At 45.5% G+C, this 18,218-nt stretch overlaps 1 protein-coding gene across 3 annotated transcripts in view; it reads right to left on the reverse strand.

The window, feature by feature from the left end:
* Positions 1-18,218, reverse strand: part of Galnt15 (polypeptide N-acetylgalactosaminyltransferase 15) — a 27,448-nt gene continuing 9,230 nt past the window's right edge. The window contains exons 2-10 of one of the 3 annotated variants that reach the window (XM_050138087.1): positions 16,730-16,896; positions 15,749-15,953; positions 13,815-13,982; positions 10,558-10,675; positions 9,135-9,329; positions 7,548-7,679; positions 7,078-7,182; positions 4,043-4,186; positions 1-1,945 (exon numbers count right to left, since the gene is read on the reverse strand). In XM_050138087.1, the coding sequence (XP_049994044.1) occupies positions 1,799-1,945; positions 4,043-4,186; positions 7,078-7,182; positions 7,548-7,679; positions 9,135-9,329; positions 10,558-10,675; positions 13,815-13,982; positions 15,749-15,953; positions 16,730-16,896 (1,381 nt within the window). In that variant the 3' untranslated portion in view covers positions 1-1,798. Of the gene's footprint in view, positions 1,946-4,042; positions 4,187-7,077; positions 7,183-7,547; positions 7,680-9,134; positions 9,330-10,557; positions 10,676-13,814; positions 13,983-15,748; positions 15,954-16,729; positions 16,897-18,218 lie in introns of those variants that run through there. The other 2 variants (XM_050138088.1, XM_050138089.1) reach the window with 2 other exon arrangements.

Below are 18,218 nucleotides of genomic sequence, written 5' to 3' on the forward strand. Positions count from 1 at the left end.
CAGAATTTAGCCTTTTATTTAGTTATATTAATTTATCCCAACAGCTTCAGCTACTGACAATGCTAATCACAGAATTCATTTCAGAATAGAGATCTTTTTAAAATGTTTGCTCTTCAACCGTTACTGCCCTTTGCAAGGTTATCATCTGAAAGCTCCATCCCTGCCTCAACATGTTAGGAGAATTAATTTTAAATACAGACAGGTCTGAAGTAAGAAGATGGTGGGTAAAATTTCTTCCATACTCGGGAATAGGTCTACCCAGTGCTATTCAGTAATAAAGTCTGTGATGGTGGGATATTTTATAACTGTTCTCAGTTTAGTAACCACTAGCCACAGCTGGCTACTGAACTCTTGAAATGTAGCCGGCACAATCAAGGAACAGTTGGAAAATTTCCTGAATTGTTCAGAATTTCCATCAAAATGGCCACAGTGGGTTTGTGGCATCATATTGGATAGTGTTAGTTAGTATAGAGCAGTTCTAAGGTTGGAGAAACACAGTGGGCATTGACTTGGAAGAAATACATACGTGTTGGGTATTTTAGAAATGCAAACTTCTTTCCTAATTCTTATTTAAAACAACTGTTCAAAGACAGTCAAAAGGTCAAAGGCATCTTTAATATGAAATTTTAAGTTTGCCATATACAGAGCTAATTACATCCAGAGAGAAATGGGCAAGAATGTTTTTCTATTTTTTTTTCTCCACAGCATCCTAACTCACTCAGCAACACTTGAGGCTACACCTTGGTTCTGCTCTGGCTGAGGTGGATATCACTCAACCATGAGCATTCAACAGGAATCCACATTTAAGGGGTCCTTGGCATACATTGTTGGTTCATAGATGGCCCCGCCAAGCCTCAAGAATATTCAATAGCCACATCCATTTTGCCTTGTAAAGATTTTGGCTGGAGTGGTGGCATTTCCATTCAAGGGAGGGTTTTCCTTTTTCAAAGCTTGCTATTTCTCATCGAGCCAGCACAGCTCTCCTACCAGGGCGTCAAGGGAGTTTATCTACCATGATACCTTTGTTCATGAGAATGCTCAGCTGTGTTGATCCTTCCAGCACTGGTGACTGAGAAAGACTACACTGTGAGGAAATCTGGTTGTGCACGGCTGAGCTAGAGAAGGCTAGAGCAGGTGAATGGAGGTAGAGAGTTTCAAGGGGGCTATCCTGAAGATGAAAAACTCTTACCTAGCTCTGTTGACTCTTCATGGGCCAACCTGAGCTGGAAAGTCAGGACAAATCTCTTTCCAGACTTCTTCCCAGCCCCACCCCATTCCTCTCCATTCCCTTCTGCTTCCTCTTGAGCTAGAGCTCAATAAATGAGAAAATATATGCTAGTAAGCCTAATTAAATGGGTTGGAGCATAGACCATTAAACACCCTTCACTCTAACTTTCACACTTGACCACATACACCACACCATCCAAGTAAAGGCTACTTGGGGTCAGATAAAGTTATCTACTGCATTTGATGTCTCCTGGAAGATCTGTCAGACAATGTCTATGCCTCTTCCACAGTCAGGGATAAAAGCAAATGTTAAATGCTTGGTAGGTCAAGAAAGGACTCTCCTGTATTTCATGATGAACATTTCTGAAGATGAATACAATGACTCCATTGCTTTTCTTCTATAAATACAGCTATCAATCAATGACATGAGGCACATGGATATATATATATATATATATATATATCATTTTCTTCTCTCCTATACCGGCAGTCTGGGCACAATGGGCGGCTCAGAACACACAGGAGCAGAAATGTGAAGCTGATCATTTGCTTTGCTCTCCGTCACTGTTACTCATCGTTCATCCACAGGGTGGACCTGGTCGAATCGCCACAGCTGGCTGCTTTTACCATCACACTGACTCAAGTGTAGATCCTTACTGTCTCCTTGAGCCCCAGCTTCCATGCATCTCCCAGAAAGGATGTGAATGATCGTTCCATCCTGAAAAGAGAAGGAAGGAGACAATTCCTGCCAAAGTCAGCAAAGGAAGACATTTTTAAGATTTCTTCTGAGCAATAAAAGACTGGTGGAGGTGGTATGTACTAGCCTGGAATGAGTGGCAGGATTTTAATTAATAGAAAACATAATTTAAATATTTCTAAAATTTAGATGTCTTTCGAGTCTAAGGGATCCTGATCCCAATTATATTGCTGTTAAATGATTGTGTGCTGTAGGAAGTGGTAACCCGCCCACTGGGGTGTGGCCTCTTATACTATATATGCTGATGCAGAGCATGCGTCTACTCTCTTTCTGGCCTCTCCCTCTGTTCCAGTTGTGGATTTCAGTTTCTGATCTTTGATCAAGCGGAGGATTCTGATTCATGAGTTTACCCCTGAGTAAACAGCCATCTATTTCTCAGTTCTGAGCTAGTGTGGGCTTCCTTTTAGGTGACCGTCCTCAATGTGTCATTTCTTAGAAAGTTCTGGTCAGAGTGACTCTGGTTAGGGTGTGTTCAGTCTTTGTGCTGTCTGGTCAGCACTGTTATCACTACATTCACAAACGGCTGCTATCAGAGCGATTTCCTCATTAGTGCTATCTTCTGCTAATCCTGCAATCTGAAATTGTGGCCACTAGGTTGCAGTAAAGAGTAAAACTGAGGCTATCCTGAAGGTCTACTTAGACCATCCATGTGAAAGGGATGGCTCTACGCCAACAGAATCAATATTGACCATAGCATCCTCTTTTCAAGAAAATTAGATTTCTTTACAAACTTAAACAGCTTTAGCCATAATGTTACAAATTCTTGCTCATTGTTGAAATTTTCCAAAAGATAGACTGTAATTGTCCTTATTATTTTCCAGAATATTTCCATCACTGCCAAAGACACCACTGCCCATTAGCAGTCATTTGCCCTTCCCAGCTCCCACTAGCGACTGAGAATTACTGGTCTCCTTTCTGTGGTTATGCATTCACCTAAACTGTTGGGACACACACAGAGGTGAGCCTGTTCCACCTTGTCTGAAGGTCAGCGTGTCTGAGCTTATTTTTGCTCTTTCAAATTGTTGACAACAGGTGTGGCTACAAAACAAGATATCCTGATCTAGGGTATGGTTACTTGGTGTTTAGGACATTAAGATGGCCCATAGAGGTGGATCCACTCCACCCTAACCAAGGGTCAGAGAATTCTAGCACACTCCTGTGCTCCTTCATTTAAAATAGGAGGTTTGACAGCCTCACAGTGATACACAGATTAATAGAAACAGATTAATTTAAGATGTAAGAGCTAGGTAAGAATACTCTTGAACCATTTGCCAAACAGTGTTATAATTATCATTTGTGTGATTATTCATGTGTTGGTCTCTGGGAAATAAAGAGCAGTCTCCGTTTAAACTTACATCCCTCTCTTTTCTCTCTGTTGGTGTATATCCTCTGGGAAGGTTCTAGAACTTCCTTACTGGAAATATAGGAGTAAAAAACTTCAAGAAATGATGAAATGCTCACAATTGGATATTCATTATAATGAAGAAAATGACAGACTCATATTTATATGTTAATACTTGGAAAATATTGATTTATTTTCATTTTGTGTGTATAGATACCTGAGTGCTAGCAAGTACACCACTCGCATACTGTGCCAGCAGAGGCCATCAGGTCATCTTGAACTGGAGACTGGTTATTTGCCCCACAAGTGGGGTGCTAGGAATTGAACCCCGTACTCTGGAAGAGCAGCCAGCCCTCTTAAGCTCCAGCTCCAACAGCTACATATTTACATATCAATACCTACTTCTTTTCAGTTTTGCTCTGCATCACTCCCCAGTCCACACCACTGAGTGGTTGTTTCTGTAACATGCTTCTCCATCCTACCTGTGATCCAAGCTAATAGCCTGTAATAGCCAAGGACAAGTTAGTACATCTCTTGAGGCTGGGTTGGTTTTTACTTTCACCAGAAACTCCAATGTCAAGCCACTAAGCTCAACAACAGGAGTGTGTCATGAAGAGTACCTGGTGTCTCGGAAGAGCCCAGGCTGCCATGCTAAGAGGGTCTGGTGCTTGGAAGTTCCCTGTGATCAACTGGTATTTCCGGAATGGATTAATTACCTCCTGAAAGTCCCAATGCTGTTGATGAATGGCAGGGCCTTCCTCCACGCAGTTCTGCAGAATCACCTGTTCTTGTCTGACATCGAAGCACAGCTGCTGTGGGCTGCCGAAGAGAATCTCCTTCCTGCTGGTGTGCTCCAGGTTCTGGGACAGAGGAGATGGCAGTTAGCAAAGCCCAAAAGACACCTTCTCCAGAGCCATGAGGAGACAAAGGAACACACGGCAGGACTATGTTCTTCAGATTTGACAGGGGAAGCCAGCAAGGCTCTTCCTGGGTTCTGAAGCCCCAGTACCTTGGCCTTTCTCACATTCCTAATTCCACATCCTGGCATGCTTCTATGGTGTTCATTCTGCTCCCCGTGTGCAGATAAGGTCATTTAAAAGGCTGCAAGTGCTGGGTGCACACTGCTGGAAGGGCAGACGATGGAGCTCTCTGAGGCCTAGGTAGATTTCCTTCTAGGGACACCTTCCCTGCCCCTGACTAATTCCACTGCTTTCACTGTGGTGTCTGCAGACTCTTGGTCATGGTTCCCATTGCTTATATCATGGTTCCCATTGTCTCCATCATGGTTCCCAGGGCCTCCAGAGTTTTATAGAGCTAGACTGTGTGGACCTTTACAGAGGGTCTTTAACTGTGAGGCTCCTGTGCTTACCAATTGGATGCTATGTTTTGGCAAATCGATCCCTCTTCTGTTCATTATTGCCTGATGTAGCCTAAACTGATTTTTATGTTAACTGTGTACTCTGAGCCAGCACCCTGCACAGTCACATGAGCCCTGTGCTCAGACAGTTTTCATGCTCTTGGTTCAATCTATGCACTGCTGCCACTGTCTTGAAATCCTTAATAACTGTTGAATGAGAGACATCACATCTTCCATTTGCACCAGGCCCTGCTAATTTGCCAATTAAATACAGTGGTGTGCCCTGCTTAAATATTCTCAAATTGTAAAGTTAGCATAAGTTTAAGAAAGGGGGTAGGAAGGGAGGGGAGCAGAGAAAAATAAATAGTTCAATAAAAACAATTAAAAAAACATTTGAACCCCAAGCATATCCCACAAACTTGTAGGCAATTCTCAAGGGAGAGTAATGTTTTTTCCTACTCAAAATCCCATCAGTAGTGACAGATGACTTCCTTGTTTTCTTGTGGTCATAGGAGAGATATTTTTAGTGCAGCTTTGCAGGGACAGGCTACTCTGTGATGGTGAAAGCTGGCTAATATGAAGTCTCATCCCAACCTCATCTCTACTGAGCTGAAGCTGAGCTTTTCTTACTTCTCCCTCCTGCAGCCACACTCCTGAGCTCCTGAGGTTGTTAGCCACAGACCCTGTCACCTCTCAAGAAAGCCCAGCATACACATTGAGTTTATTTTCAGTTGCCACTTGAGTTCTAGTTCCTGGATATTTGTTTCCATTTCTTTCTTGTGAGCTCAATGACTGTATGGAAAGGGGCATTTCATCCTCTTTTAATCTAGGCTTTTTTTCCCCCCTGGTGTGGGTCAGTTTACCGACTTTCCAATATTGCAAGCTTCAGAGACCTTACTAATAAAAAAAATACACAGAATAAATATTCTCTCTGTTTAAAGGAAGCCTACAGCACACGAAGAAACCAAGACTCAGATGATAATAAGCCTGTCAAGATCTCACAGCTAGCCAAAGGGAACTTGATTCAAACCTGGCTCCAAATGGCAGTAAAGCTCGAACAGTTATCACCCTGACACGTGACTTCCTCACTTACTCTTCATGTGCTCATTCTCGTGTTCAGTGTTATGGCTTAAACATGAAGTAGTCTCTGTAGGCTCAAGTTTCACGTGCCCCAATGCCTGGCCCTGCTTTGACAGCTGTGGGGCCTCAGGAGGTGAGGCCTGACTGCTGGAAGCTGATCACTTGAGTGAAGCCTCTGAGGGTTTTATGCACCTAGCTCGCTTTCTCTGCTCCTTAGTCTGCACCATGTGAGCAAGCTACCAACTGTGTCATACTTCTGCCCCATAGACCAAGCCACTCCCACTGCCAGGCCCTTCCCATAGAAAAACTGAAATCCTCCTGAGACTGTGAGGTAATAAAACCACCACCACCAACAAAACAATAGCAGCAAAAGGAAACCCTTTCCTCCCATGCTTCTGTCAGGGGTTTGGATTGTAGGGATGTGGAAACTCACTAATATATCTGGTATAAATGCACACTGGTATTTTAGGAAAGAATGGTGAACTACATAGATAGAAGAGACCAAGTGAATCTTGAGTCAACCCCTTCCCTGTGTACCCTCAGGCCCTGAGCCTATGCTCAGCACTCTAGGCTGCTCTGCAAGACTGGACCAGCTTCCACAGAGATGTCCTAGGCTTGCCCTGCAAGACTGGGCCCCAAACTTCCCGTGAAGATGCTTTTCCCTTCTTCCCAGGCTCTCTAGGTCTCCCTTAACTGTTGTTTGCTTTTGTTAGGTAATTTTGATGTATGACAGATCAATTCAAAGGATCCCCCATCACAGCCTGAATCCGATAAGGGGCCAGTCTACAGTGAGAAGTTATTCAAGTTGTAAAAAGAGGTGGATCCATGGCCCCTCAGCCAGGGTGGACAGCTTTCAGTTACCTTGCCCAGCAAATAAGAGCACCCTAAGGGTCACAGTGACCTTCCTAGGGGTCGCAGTGACCTTCCTAAGGGACAAAGGGTCCGTGTGATTCTTGACTCTTCTCCCAACTTTATTACTTGTTGGACCCTTCCTCAAGCCAGGAGGATCTGAGGTAGAAATTTCTGGGCTGGTGTTTCTATGACAGTTTCCCCACCTGCCAGTTTCAAGAGCTGACTAAGCAGCCTCTTTGTTTCTTCTAAATGAGATGCTCCATTCTTTGATGCTGGTCCAGATCTAAGGTGAGGATGATGTGGTGTACCTGTGACGTGTCCTCACAGTGAGAAACCATGGCCTGTCAAGGGACATGGGGCCACATGGAGAAGCTACTTTGAAGGGAACTGAAGGGCACCCTAGGAAACAGCATCTCTTGTCATTCTTCACTGAAAATCATCTCAAGGATTATCATCACCCACCTGTTGTTGCCGGTTGTTACTGCAAGGGGCTAAAGTCATAGGGCAGCCCGGGATGTCGTTTTCTGCTTGGCAGTCTGCACAGAAGCCGAGTCCAGTGTTGTGGAGCTGAAAATGGGCACCCACAAAGATGTGAATCTGACCTCTACTCTGAAGATGCCATGAAGCAGACTCTAACCCCTTGTCCTCTTTAGACCTTATCCTGATGTACGTGGCTCTGACATGGTCAGCTGGATCAAGCCCAGGTCACTCATTTTAAGTCACAAACCTCCATAAGGAGTCTGGACACACTCATTTTGGTGAAGGGATCTGGCATGGGTTATAGGGGAACACAGCTGCTTTCCTCTGGCTGGCAGGAGGCTGGAACATGGAGTCCAAAGGCCTCTGAAGCCTGGTGTAAGGGATGAATGCTCGTGTATTAGCAAGTGACCCCGTCTTTCTTTCTTTCCCTTCTCCCCTGAGTCATGCCTTGCCTTTCCAGAGAACCTGGGTCTGTGCTCAGATGGATACAGCTCAGGATATACATTGGCCAGAAACCAGTGGAATGTCCGACAGCCCAACCTCCTTTGCAGCTTCCGGCGTTCCGTGCAGTCTGGCTTTGCAACCTGTAGGTGGAGAAGGACATGGGGAGCAAACCAGGAAAGCTTGTTCCCCACAAACCCAGACAGTATGAGAGGAATGGAGGTAGACATGAAGAGACAGAAGGACTGGGACAGGATTGCAATGGAGGAAGACTCATATGTTTAGAGAGCTATAGAAGGTACAGAGTCAGGTATCATCTCTGGAGAGAGGCGTGGAACCAGCGAGATTGGAAGCAGTACTACCCCTTCTCACAGACCCCCCAAATCTTCAGCCTACAAAGACCATGGTGTCTGAGCCTTAAAGTCCTTTCTCTGGAATGTGAAGAAATGACGGACTCTGTACCTGGGTTGTAGCATGAGTTGGACCAGAGGTAGTGGAGATGAAGTCAGCTGGGAAATTACAAGGGTGGGGACTGAGGAAAGGCAAGTTGATTTTTCTTCTTCCCTGAGTTTTGATTTTCTCCATTGGTGAAGCATTTATTTGAGCTACATTGGCCCCTCCCTTTATATACAACTGTAGGAAGATGGACACCAGCCCTCAACACTAGTTTACTGCTTTAGGCTGTGTTGGTAAGATCTGAAGAAACCCAGCTAGAAGGGTAGTATAAATTTCCTGGAACAGAGAGGATTTAAGGTGGTGCCGGAATAATCAAACATGGAGAGATGGGGTGGGGAAGGAGGAAGGAGGGAATAGGAAAGGAGAAATAAAAAAGGGAGGGGGTAATTTCCATGTTCGTCTTCCCTCTTGGTGGTCTCTGGTCTGCAGTAAGACACAGAGGGCCAAAAGGGCTGTAAATATTTTACATGTTATGTTGGGCTAACTTCATCCAAAATGCTGTGCTCTATTGAGCCTGTCTAGAGCCCAGGTACATCAGAAGCCTGGCTAGTTCTTTTTATGGGTTCTTTTATAAATTAAATCTATATTGACATTAAACAAGTGTTCCCTGAAAACAAAGAGAAAATACTAAATTGACATCCATTACATGAGAGTGGAGAAAAATGATGCTCAATACAACAACAACAAAAAAGCCCAAAGATTAAAATCCTCAGTGACTCTGGGGGTCCTTTCATCCTGAGGGGTAATCAAGGACTACAGAATAACATTAATTACATGTTTTAATTTCAACTTTTCTGTGACTTTTTTTGGTAATTCATATTTATTTTTATAATCAAATCTTTTCTTTGTCTTGGTTATTCCGTAGTCCTTGATTACCCCTCAGGATGAAAGGACCCTAAGAGATGTGGTACATCTGTTATCTTCCTCTGGTTCCCAGCATCCTATAGCAGTATGGGAATTACAGGTCAAGTGTGAGACTCTAGCGAGGTAATGGGACAGAGGACAGCCCCAGCAGGTAGAAGGATCACTCTAGAGGGACAACTCAGAGAAGCTCAAGCCAGAAATAAGAGAGGGACCTCCTTAGCTGACCCAAAGCTAGTGAACTTATGTTGGTCAAAGACCCCCTAGCAGCCCCTCTTTACCTTGCTTAGGGAAAGGGCCTCTGGGCTGTGCCTGTAGAAGGTTTCTTTGAAGGACCCCAGCCAGGTCTCAGCAATGCGGACCTTGTTCCTCAAGATGAGCTCAGGGTCAGTCCTGGAGCTGACATCTTTGCTTTGGTAAATGTGTCCCACTCGAGAGCAGGGAAGGATTTCAATGGAGCCGCCACAAAGCCAGGCCTGTCATAGGAGGAGAAGGTGATTGGCTCTCCTTTCTACCTCTCTGTCTGTGAGCGACTGACAGAAGACCAGGAAGTCTATGCCAGGATGACCAGTTCATATCCTTAGAGCATAGTTCCTCAATCCTACAGTGTGGGGAGCAGGGCAGTGAGGTGAGAGGGACAGAGGGCAGTTGTCCTAGAATGGAATTGAGGGGTGATGGCTGACACCTGTGCACCTGCCTGGACACGCCACCTGAAAAAATGTGCAGACCAGAGGATGCTTTCCCAGGGAAAACATGTCTGCAGTGGCCAGGGAATTTCTAAGAGCCAGTGATGTCTCCTGCAAAGACACTAGAGATGAAAGCACACTTTCCTTAGTCTTCTTCACTCCATCCAGAAGCTTCTCCCTGACCCCCACTGTTCAATGGACAAGAATCCTTTATTCCATACTTGGTGACAGAAATTACAATTGAATCATGCTGGGACAGGCTGTGGTTCAAGAACTAAAATCACACTAGGCATGGGGTTCTCAAACACTCTGCCCCAAGATACCTCAGAAGACTCAAGGAGCACCTCAGACATTTTTCATTTTTTAGAGAAATAGACAACTTGGACATTATGCAAACTACAACCTTGTTGTAATTCACACATCCACATTAGATTGGCCTGCCATGGGAGATGATGGACATCTTTTCTGGACTAGGTTTGGGGCAGTGGGTATGACTGAAGGGCAAGAATAATGCTAGGAACAGGGTGGAACAGAAAGTATGGGTGGTGCCTGTCCACACAGTTCCCAGGACGGAGAAGACAGCTATGCCCAGCAGGTCCTAAGTCAAATGAATACCCATTGTTTGGATGGAACTACTCAATGCCAAGAGTGGTTTCACATTTGGCTGGTGGGTACCATAAAAGATTCCCTAGATGCTAAGAGTGCCATGAACAGAGAATGTACCAGAAACTTAGGATTCTCTGCACTGAGATGTGAATGGCTGATAGTATACCTTCTCCTGATGAGGATTCTGAAAGTCAAGTTCACAGAGAGGAGGCTGGGAATAAAGTCAAGGTAGGTCACAAGAGTCATGGCCTGGGAGGACACGGGAGGTTTGACACATCTTGATGTAATGACTTTATATAATTTCCCCACAAGTTTATTCCCAACACCTGCTCTTTCTAATGTCTACCTCTGAGCTGACTGCACACATGGTTCCAGAGATACCACCCGCATCCACTGTTAACATAGAACCTACCTTGAAGGACATCTCAAGATTTTCCCCACCCTGAGGTGACATGAGAGGATCATAAGCTCCAGAGTTTTGGAAATAGTGTCTGTCCACGGCCACCACCTCTCCGGATACCACAGGGCTCCTACACAGAGAAGTCAGATAAGAGACTGCAGGGCAACCCCAAGCATAGAGACAGAGCCTAGGTGGGGCTTCCCAGAGCAGGTTCAGTGAATGAGACAGCTGACCCTGGGGCTCTGAAGAAGCTCAACATTTTGAACCACAAGACTGGAGCAGAGCAACAATGTTTGAAATCCAAGAATTTTATAAAGAGAACTATGTGCTGGAGAGATGGCTCAATGGTTACGAGTGTTCGCTGCTCTTCCAGAGGACCCAAGTTTGGTCTAGCAGCCATGTCAAACTGGTCACAGCTGCCCATAACTCTATCTGCCTACAAAACCTGCACACACACAGCATATTCTCACACAGACAATTAAATAAAAATAAGACTGAAGATTAAGAAACACTAGACTGACCTGGGTCTTTGTAGCTCGTCCTTAGGCCTTTTTCTATAGAAGGGAGTAGTGATTGCACTTGAGTCTCTCCAGAGAGGTGTCTGAGGAGAAGGTTCTAGCTAAAATAAGACACCTCAAGGGAGGCAGTTGCCAGGCCCAAACCAAAGGAACAGTCAGGCTCTCTTGTGGCTTGAATGTGAAAAGTCTCCCATGGGCTCATGTTTTGAACACTCTTTCCCCAGACTGCAGTACTAACCTGAGAGGCTTGGAGCCCTTAGGAAGTGGGACCTCGCTGGGAGAAGGTTACCAGCAGTGGGCCTTTGAAGGTTAGACTCATCCCTGGCTCTGGTCTAGTTTCCCATCTGACCAGGGCGAACAGGCCACCACCACCTCAGGCACGTGGAGAACTGACTGAGCCCCTCCTGCTTTCGAGCTGTCCTGCCGTGATAGACTGAGACCTCCGACACCATGAACCCTTCCTACCTTAAGTTGCTTCTGACAGGTGTTTCCTCAAATAGAGGAAAAGGTAATGCACAAGGCTCTTCCTGCTTCTCTTCTCCCCGCCCCCTTCTTATGTTTTCTTTTTTCCTCTATTCCCTCCCCACCTTTAAGATGAATCTAACAGGAGTTCTGTAGATGGGTTCCCACTCTCACTGGGTGAAATAAAATGGCTTATACATGCAGAGAATGGGAAACTCTGGGCAAGGGAATGGATGGGAATAACAGTCCTCAAAATGGCTTAATGCAAACTACCTGTGGTGGTGCACATCTTTAATCCCAGCACTTGGGAAGAAGAAGCAGGAGGACCTCTGTGAGTTTGAGGCCAGACTGGCTGGTCAGATGTGGTGAGTTATAGAATAGCCAAGGCTATACAGTGAGACAATGTCTCAAAAAAACAAAACAAAACAAAACAACAAAACAAACAAACAAAACAGTTCACAGCTGCAGCTTGTGGGGATTGAAACCAGAAGTTCCATGCAGTACCAATCACCATCCTTGCCATATTTTAAATACAAAGCTGTACAGTTTTATGGTTTGGGAATTCCTTCTGTGATGCTTTTATTGGTTAATAAATAAAGAAACTGCTTTGGTCTGTGATAGGACAGAGTAGAGATAGGCAGGAAAACTAAACTGAATGCTAGGAGAAAGAAGGCAGAGTCAGAGACAAGCCATGTAGCCCCGCTGGAGACAGATACCAGGCTGAACCTTGCCAGTAAGCCACACCCACGTGCCAATACACAGATTAATGAAGATGGGTTAGTTTAGGATGTAAGAACTAGCCAATAAGAAACTAGAGCTAATAGGCCAAGCAATGAATGATTTAATTAATACAGTTTCTGTGTGGTTATTTTGCTTCTTTCTGAGTTTGCTATTCCTCTCTTATGTTTGTGGTGCTGCAGTATAGGAGTTCCCTCTGTTTGTGTGTTGCTTTTATTGAATAATGAATAAAGAAACTACCTTGGTCTAGTTGATAGAACAGAACTTACGTAGGTGGAGAAGACAGAACTGAATTCTGGGAGAAAGAAAGCAGAGAGAGAGAGAACCATCATGGAGCAGCCAGAATCAGACATGCTGAATCTTTCCCAGTAAGCCACAACCTCGTGGTGATATACAGATTAATAGAAATGGGTTAAATCAAAATGTGAGAGTTAGCCAATAAGAGGCTAGAGATAATGGGCCAGGCAGTGATTTAATTAATACAATTTCTGTGTGGTTATTTTGGATGTAAGCTAGCCAGGCAGCCGGGACAAACAAAGGGCCACCCTCCTAGTGCAACATGGCCGTTGTTTTTCTCTGTTTCTGTTTGCTTCTCTGACTTTGCTTTGTTTTGGTTTTGGAGACAAGGTCTCACTGGGCAGCACAGGCTGTTATCAAACTCACGATCTTCCCTTGGGATGTCGGGTGTGACCACCAACCCCTGGCTCCTAGTGTGAGTTTTAATTCAGAATTTTTGGATTTTAGAAAGGAGCGTACAGGACACACTGCCCTTTGGCTTTGGTAGCTGCACTTTGTGCGGCGCACTGACATTTCTTCAGTCAGGGTGTCACTGCCCTCAGCGTGGGCTCCACCACATCTGCTGCCCGGTGCATTATGACAACATGCTTGGTTTTCAGAGGGTTTGGAATTTGTGGTTATCAGTTGTAGACTGCAGATGTGTACCAGCCACCCAGTTTAGCACATCAGGGAAATAGCTGGTCTTAAGAGCCGGCTCCCTGGATTTCCGCTGTCATAATGTTGGGAATTTCATCTGTGTCTTGGGCACAGTGGAATAGAGACAGCCAGCCTGGCTGAGTCACTCCAGAGCTCATGACCCACAGAGTCTGGGAGCTTGAAGAATAGCTGTAGTCTTAAACACTAAATTTGAAGTGGTTTGCTATCTGGTAGAAAATTTCTTAAAAAAAAAAATACTTAGATAATTGTTCAGAAACCAAAACAGGACATAGGAGTAGCAACTTTCAAGGCTGGATCTATTTTCTTCCTTTTTACTGAGCAGGGACTCGAGACCAAGGTATTTGCTGTGTTATCTGGGGCCAAGGTCAGTCGTCTTCCTCCTCATCCTCACCTTGGGCATCCACCGAAGCTTCTGGAAGGGTTTCACTGGACTCCATTGGTATCACAATGGTAGCAGCATTGCAGCTGGCTGACTGCTTTTTACACTTTGGCTTGTTTGGTTTGCATACCCATCCCATATATGCTAGGCACTGTCATCAGGAAATGGGGACTCAGGTGAAATGGGTCCCAGGTGTGGAGATCAGAGAAGCGCCTCACCTGATAGGGCTGATGGGGGATGGGAGGGCCTCCTGCTCCTGTTCCCCCAGGGGCTCCCATCGGAAATCCAGCTTCCAGTCCAGCACCCCTCGCTGCAGCTGCTTGACTGCAGAGTACTGAAACGTCTTCCAATCAATCACGTCTATAACTGGAGACACTACTCGGCTCCTGGAAAGAGCGGAGGATAAACAACTATGCAGGTGACTCACTAGCTGGGGACAGGAACAAGGTCTATGTGATGTGTGGCCAAGGGCAGCAGGCATTGGCCGTTTGCCCCTGTCAGCCTTGAAGCTGTGCTTTGTCCCAGCCAAGAATCCCAATTTAGAAGAGTTAATAGGAAAAAAGAATGTAAAAACTTTCAATAATTTTATATTGATTACACACCGATATTGCATTTTAAATATGCTATGTTTACATTATTAAAATTATTTTCAGCTGTTTTTACCTTATAACATGATTGTTTTTATTAAACATGTGACCCATGTTGTATCTCGTCTGTATGACACTGGCTATATCTGAAGGACTGGATGTACCTCCGACAGGACCCTGGGCAGTCAGAGAGTGGGAAACAACCTGGCCTGATGCAGTCATTTAGCTCTTCCTAGAAACCTCCCCTTTCTTTTAGAAACCCCCTTATTGAGAGGTGTGATTCTCTGCCTTGCTTGGTTAGGCATTAGAGCTGGCAAGCTGGAAGCTGGATACGGCAGAGAGCCTTGGCCTTCCACATTGCAGCTCTATAAGGAAGCTGCCATTGGTCAGCAACCCCAGACCACCCCAAAGCAGTTGTTTTGGTGTAGGGTTGTTTTGTGCAGTTATAGGGATTGTGTACCTACCACTCAGACCCAGAAAGCACCTCAAATACTGTACATTATTATAAAATTACATATTTATTTTTACAATTTCCTTAAATATAATAAGAGGCTGAAACATCTCATTCCAGAACTAGAGAGATGGGTCAGCTAGGAAGAGCGCTTGTGCCTCTTTCAAAGAATCCAGGTTCAGTTCCCAACACCCATGTCAGGAGCTCACAAGGCCCTTAATTTCATTCAGATCCAGAGAAACTGACATCCTCTTCTGGTCTCTGTGATCATAGAACACTTGTGCTTAATGAGAGCAAGCATAGAGTGCAAGAACAAGAACCAGGAGCTCTGGTTCTGACAGTTCCATCCAGCTGGGAGCCAGGAGGTCCTACCGTGTCTCAGGCCAGCTTGAGCAGCATGGGTGTTGAATGGGTGAGCCTCTCCCCACACTCCTAGGGGAGCTAGTTACCAGGGTTTTCTGAATACGATAGTCATATTGAGGGGCATGACGGATAGGTCAGGCTTAGGAAGAAATGGAGATGAGAAAAAGGGTGTGGAAAAGATAGCATGATAGGGTCAAAGCAATGCTAACTTGTGGGATGTAGTATGACCCTCAGTTCCACATCCCCCAGGGCTCGGTTTAGTTAGAAAATTAGGAGCACTGTGGGCACTACAGAGGAGCAAAGAAAGTTAATTGTTGGGAAAACCAGTGATGGGGAAATCTAATGCCTTCTCCCTGGGCATCGGTGACCTGTGCTCTAGGCTGGTTTAGGAGTTTGTTCCCCCAAAAGAAACTGGCAAAGTCGGGGAGTCATGGCAGGCATGGAGTGTTCTGCCCTTCCTACGCAGCTTAGCCGGAATGGTGTGTGCCACCCTTCCTATGCATCTTAGCAGGACTGGTTCATTTAGACGTTGTAGAAGCTGTTTTCTAGCCTTCCTTCCAATGGTAACTTCCCACACTTCTTAACATCCAAGTGTCTGGAAATCCCAAGGAATTGGTTCTGTGGACCAATGAGTGGAAACCAAGGTGTTTCTCAAAGGGTGGGTAGATACTCTGTTCTCAGAGTAACTGTGCCTGGGGTGTCTCTCCCCGACCCACTCCTTGCTTTGAAGATCCTTAGTAGAATGAATTACCTGTCATCAGCTATTCTGCTGAGGAGAGGCTCCAGCCATCCAGGGTGGCACTCACAGTGGGCATCCATGAAGACCAGCACATCCCCTGTGGCCATGGTGGCCCCCAGCATCCGGGCTCCGATAGTGCCAAGCCTCTTGTTGCTCCTGAGCAACTTCACAGCCTCCAGCCTGGCCACATAGTCACTGAGAGCAGACTTCAGTTGTTCTGGAATCGACAGGGTTCTGTCAATGGGGGTCGTGGATGCCACACTGAACAAGACTGTGGTGAGCATTGCAGACTTAGAGACCCCAGTGGGTACCAGATTCTGAGCCTCCAATGTGTTACTAAAGGTGGTCATTTCTAAAGTTTGGGATGGTGCATAATTCTCTGTATTACCACTAGGCTGGAAGAGTGGAAAACTGGAAGAGGAGAGAACTACAACCGATCTCCAACTGAGATCAAGATCACCACTCAAGAAAACCACTTGCTCTTACATCCCATCTTTGGCTCTCATCCAGAGAACCCAACTGAAGACAGCGGACAAGAAGCTTAAGAACAGAGGGTCATGAAACTGCAGCTGGTAGCCACTGAGGTGTTGTCTCAGAGGTTTCACCCAGTGGCAGGATGAGTCTGAGAAGAGGCTGTGGAGGAGATGAGAAACCATGGGCACTTCCAGCTGTGGGTTTTGGACAGATGCAAAGGCTGTGGCTTAGCTGCTAGCCAAGGATCCAGATGCCCTCAAGTAGGAAGGGCTGAAGCTGAGGACTTGGGAGGAAGCTTGTCTTAGGTTTTTATTGTGAGAAAACACAATGACACAATAAATTACTCACAGTGGAGTATCTGTTCCCTTGTCACCTGAAGCTCCTCATCCAGGGAACCTTGTCTATGGCCTTGAACTCTTTCTTTTATGGAACTCCCCCTCCCTCCCATCTTGTCCTTCCCTCCTCCATTCTGGCTGAAGGTCAACCACTCCCAGTGATCCAGAAGTCAACTTCAGTTACCTTGCTGGCTGAGGTCATCTACAATGATGATCTCCTGCAGCAAGACCTTGGGTGCGGTGTCCAGGATGCTGTGTACAGTTCTCAAGAGCAAGGGCCAGGCTTCATCATGGAAGCAGAGAATGACGCTGGCTGTAGGCAGGCCACTTGCAGGGTGCTGTGGTAGACACCTGCAGGGCAAGAGAGTTAGAGAGCCCCCAAGGAGGAGATTGTGCAGAGAAGTCAGCCCAGGCCCCTCACTCCTCAACCCTGGCTGGCCCACTCCAGCCACATCACTGTTACGATTCGGTGGCTCTCCTGGGATTTCATCAAGTAGCCAGCCACACAGAGATCCCCACACATTATAACAGTGACTTCTAACTCTCGACCTAGATGTCAGAGCTCTGCTGAACCCAGCACCTGATGCTTCATGGAATAATATCTATCTGAGAAGTTAAATATCTGGTTTAGTTTGTAATTTTTTATCTTGTGATAATGTAAGACTCCCAAGAAGTTACAAACATTGCACAGTTAAACCTGGTGTGAAAAAATAAACATATGAGCGCAAATCGTCAGTTTTCTAAGTCTTTGATGCTCTATCATCAGTTCTGAAATCATCACCAAAATAAACAAAATCATCCTCAAGATAAACAAAATAATCTTAATAACATACCCAGAGGGAACTGTCCTCCCTATAAGGTTTTGGGAGTGGACTAAGAGTCGTTTGTATAGCTGGTAAGTGGCCCGGCTCCAGGACCCAGCAACAGAGGTAGCAGACCACTAGGGGTAAGATTGAGGGTTATACATTGCTTGCTAGTCAGTACCGTGTGAGAAGCCAGGCTCCTCTGGTTGCCATGCCTTTCCAGTCGTGGTCGACTTAAGCCCATGAATCGTGAACCAAAAGAAACTCACATATGTTCCCCTTCCTGTGGTGCTTCTGTTAGCTGTTCAGTCGTAGAGATGAGAAAAGTAACCATTGCATCCAGTGTTTGTAGGGTTTTACGGGGTGGGGGGACACATGCCTGGAGGTCAGAGAACAGCTTGCTGCAGGAGTTCTCTCCTTCCATGTAGGTTCCAGGGATTGAGCTCAGGTCTTTGGGCCTGGCGGCGAGTGCCCTTAAGAGCTACACCATTTTTCTGGCCTTGCTCAGTGCTTGGAGGTATCAGTTTCCTTATTTTAAAAATTAGGATGATTTTTTTCCTACTTGAGCCTAGTGTGAGAAAACAATGCAAGCGTGAGTGCTCCGTCATCAGTTTGTCAGTCATGGTTTATATACATATGTATTTATTAATTGTCAGTGCTGCATGGAGCTCACTTACTTAGGGGAGTGCTCTACCACTGAGCTACATGGCTAACCCTTATGTATGTAATGTATGTATGTGTGTATATATGTGATAGGTCTTACTATGTAGCTTAGGCTAGTCTTGAAGCCCCAGGCCTCTTGCCTCAGCCTCCCCAGAGGTAAGATCACAGCATGGACCACCATGGTTGTTGAATACTATTATTTTGTTG

The sequence above is a fragment of the Alexandromys fortis genome, unplaced genomic scaffold (assembly GCF_014885135.2).
Source record: "Alexandromys fortis isolate MF-2015 unplaced genomic scaffold, M_Fortis_MF-2015_v1.1 scaffold_14, whole genome shotgun sequence".
In the NCBI taxonomy this organism is placed as follows: domain Eukaryota; kingdom Metazoa; phylum Chordata; class Mammalia; order Rodentia; family Cricetidae; genus Alexandromys; species Alexandromys fortis.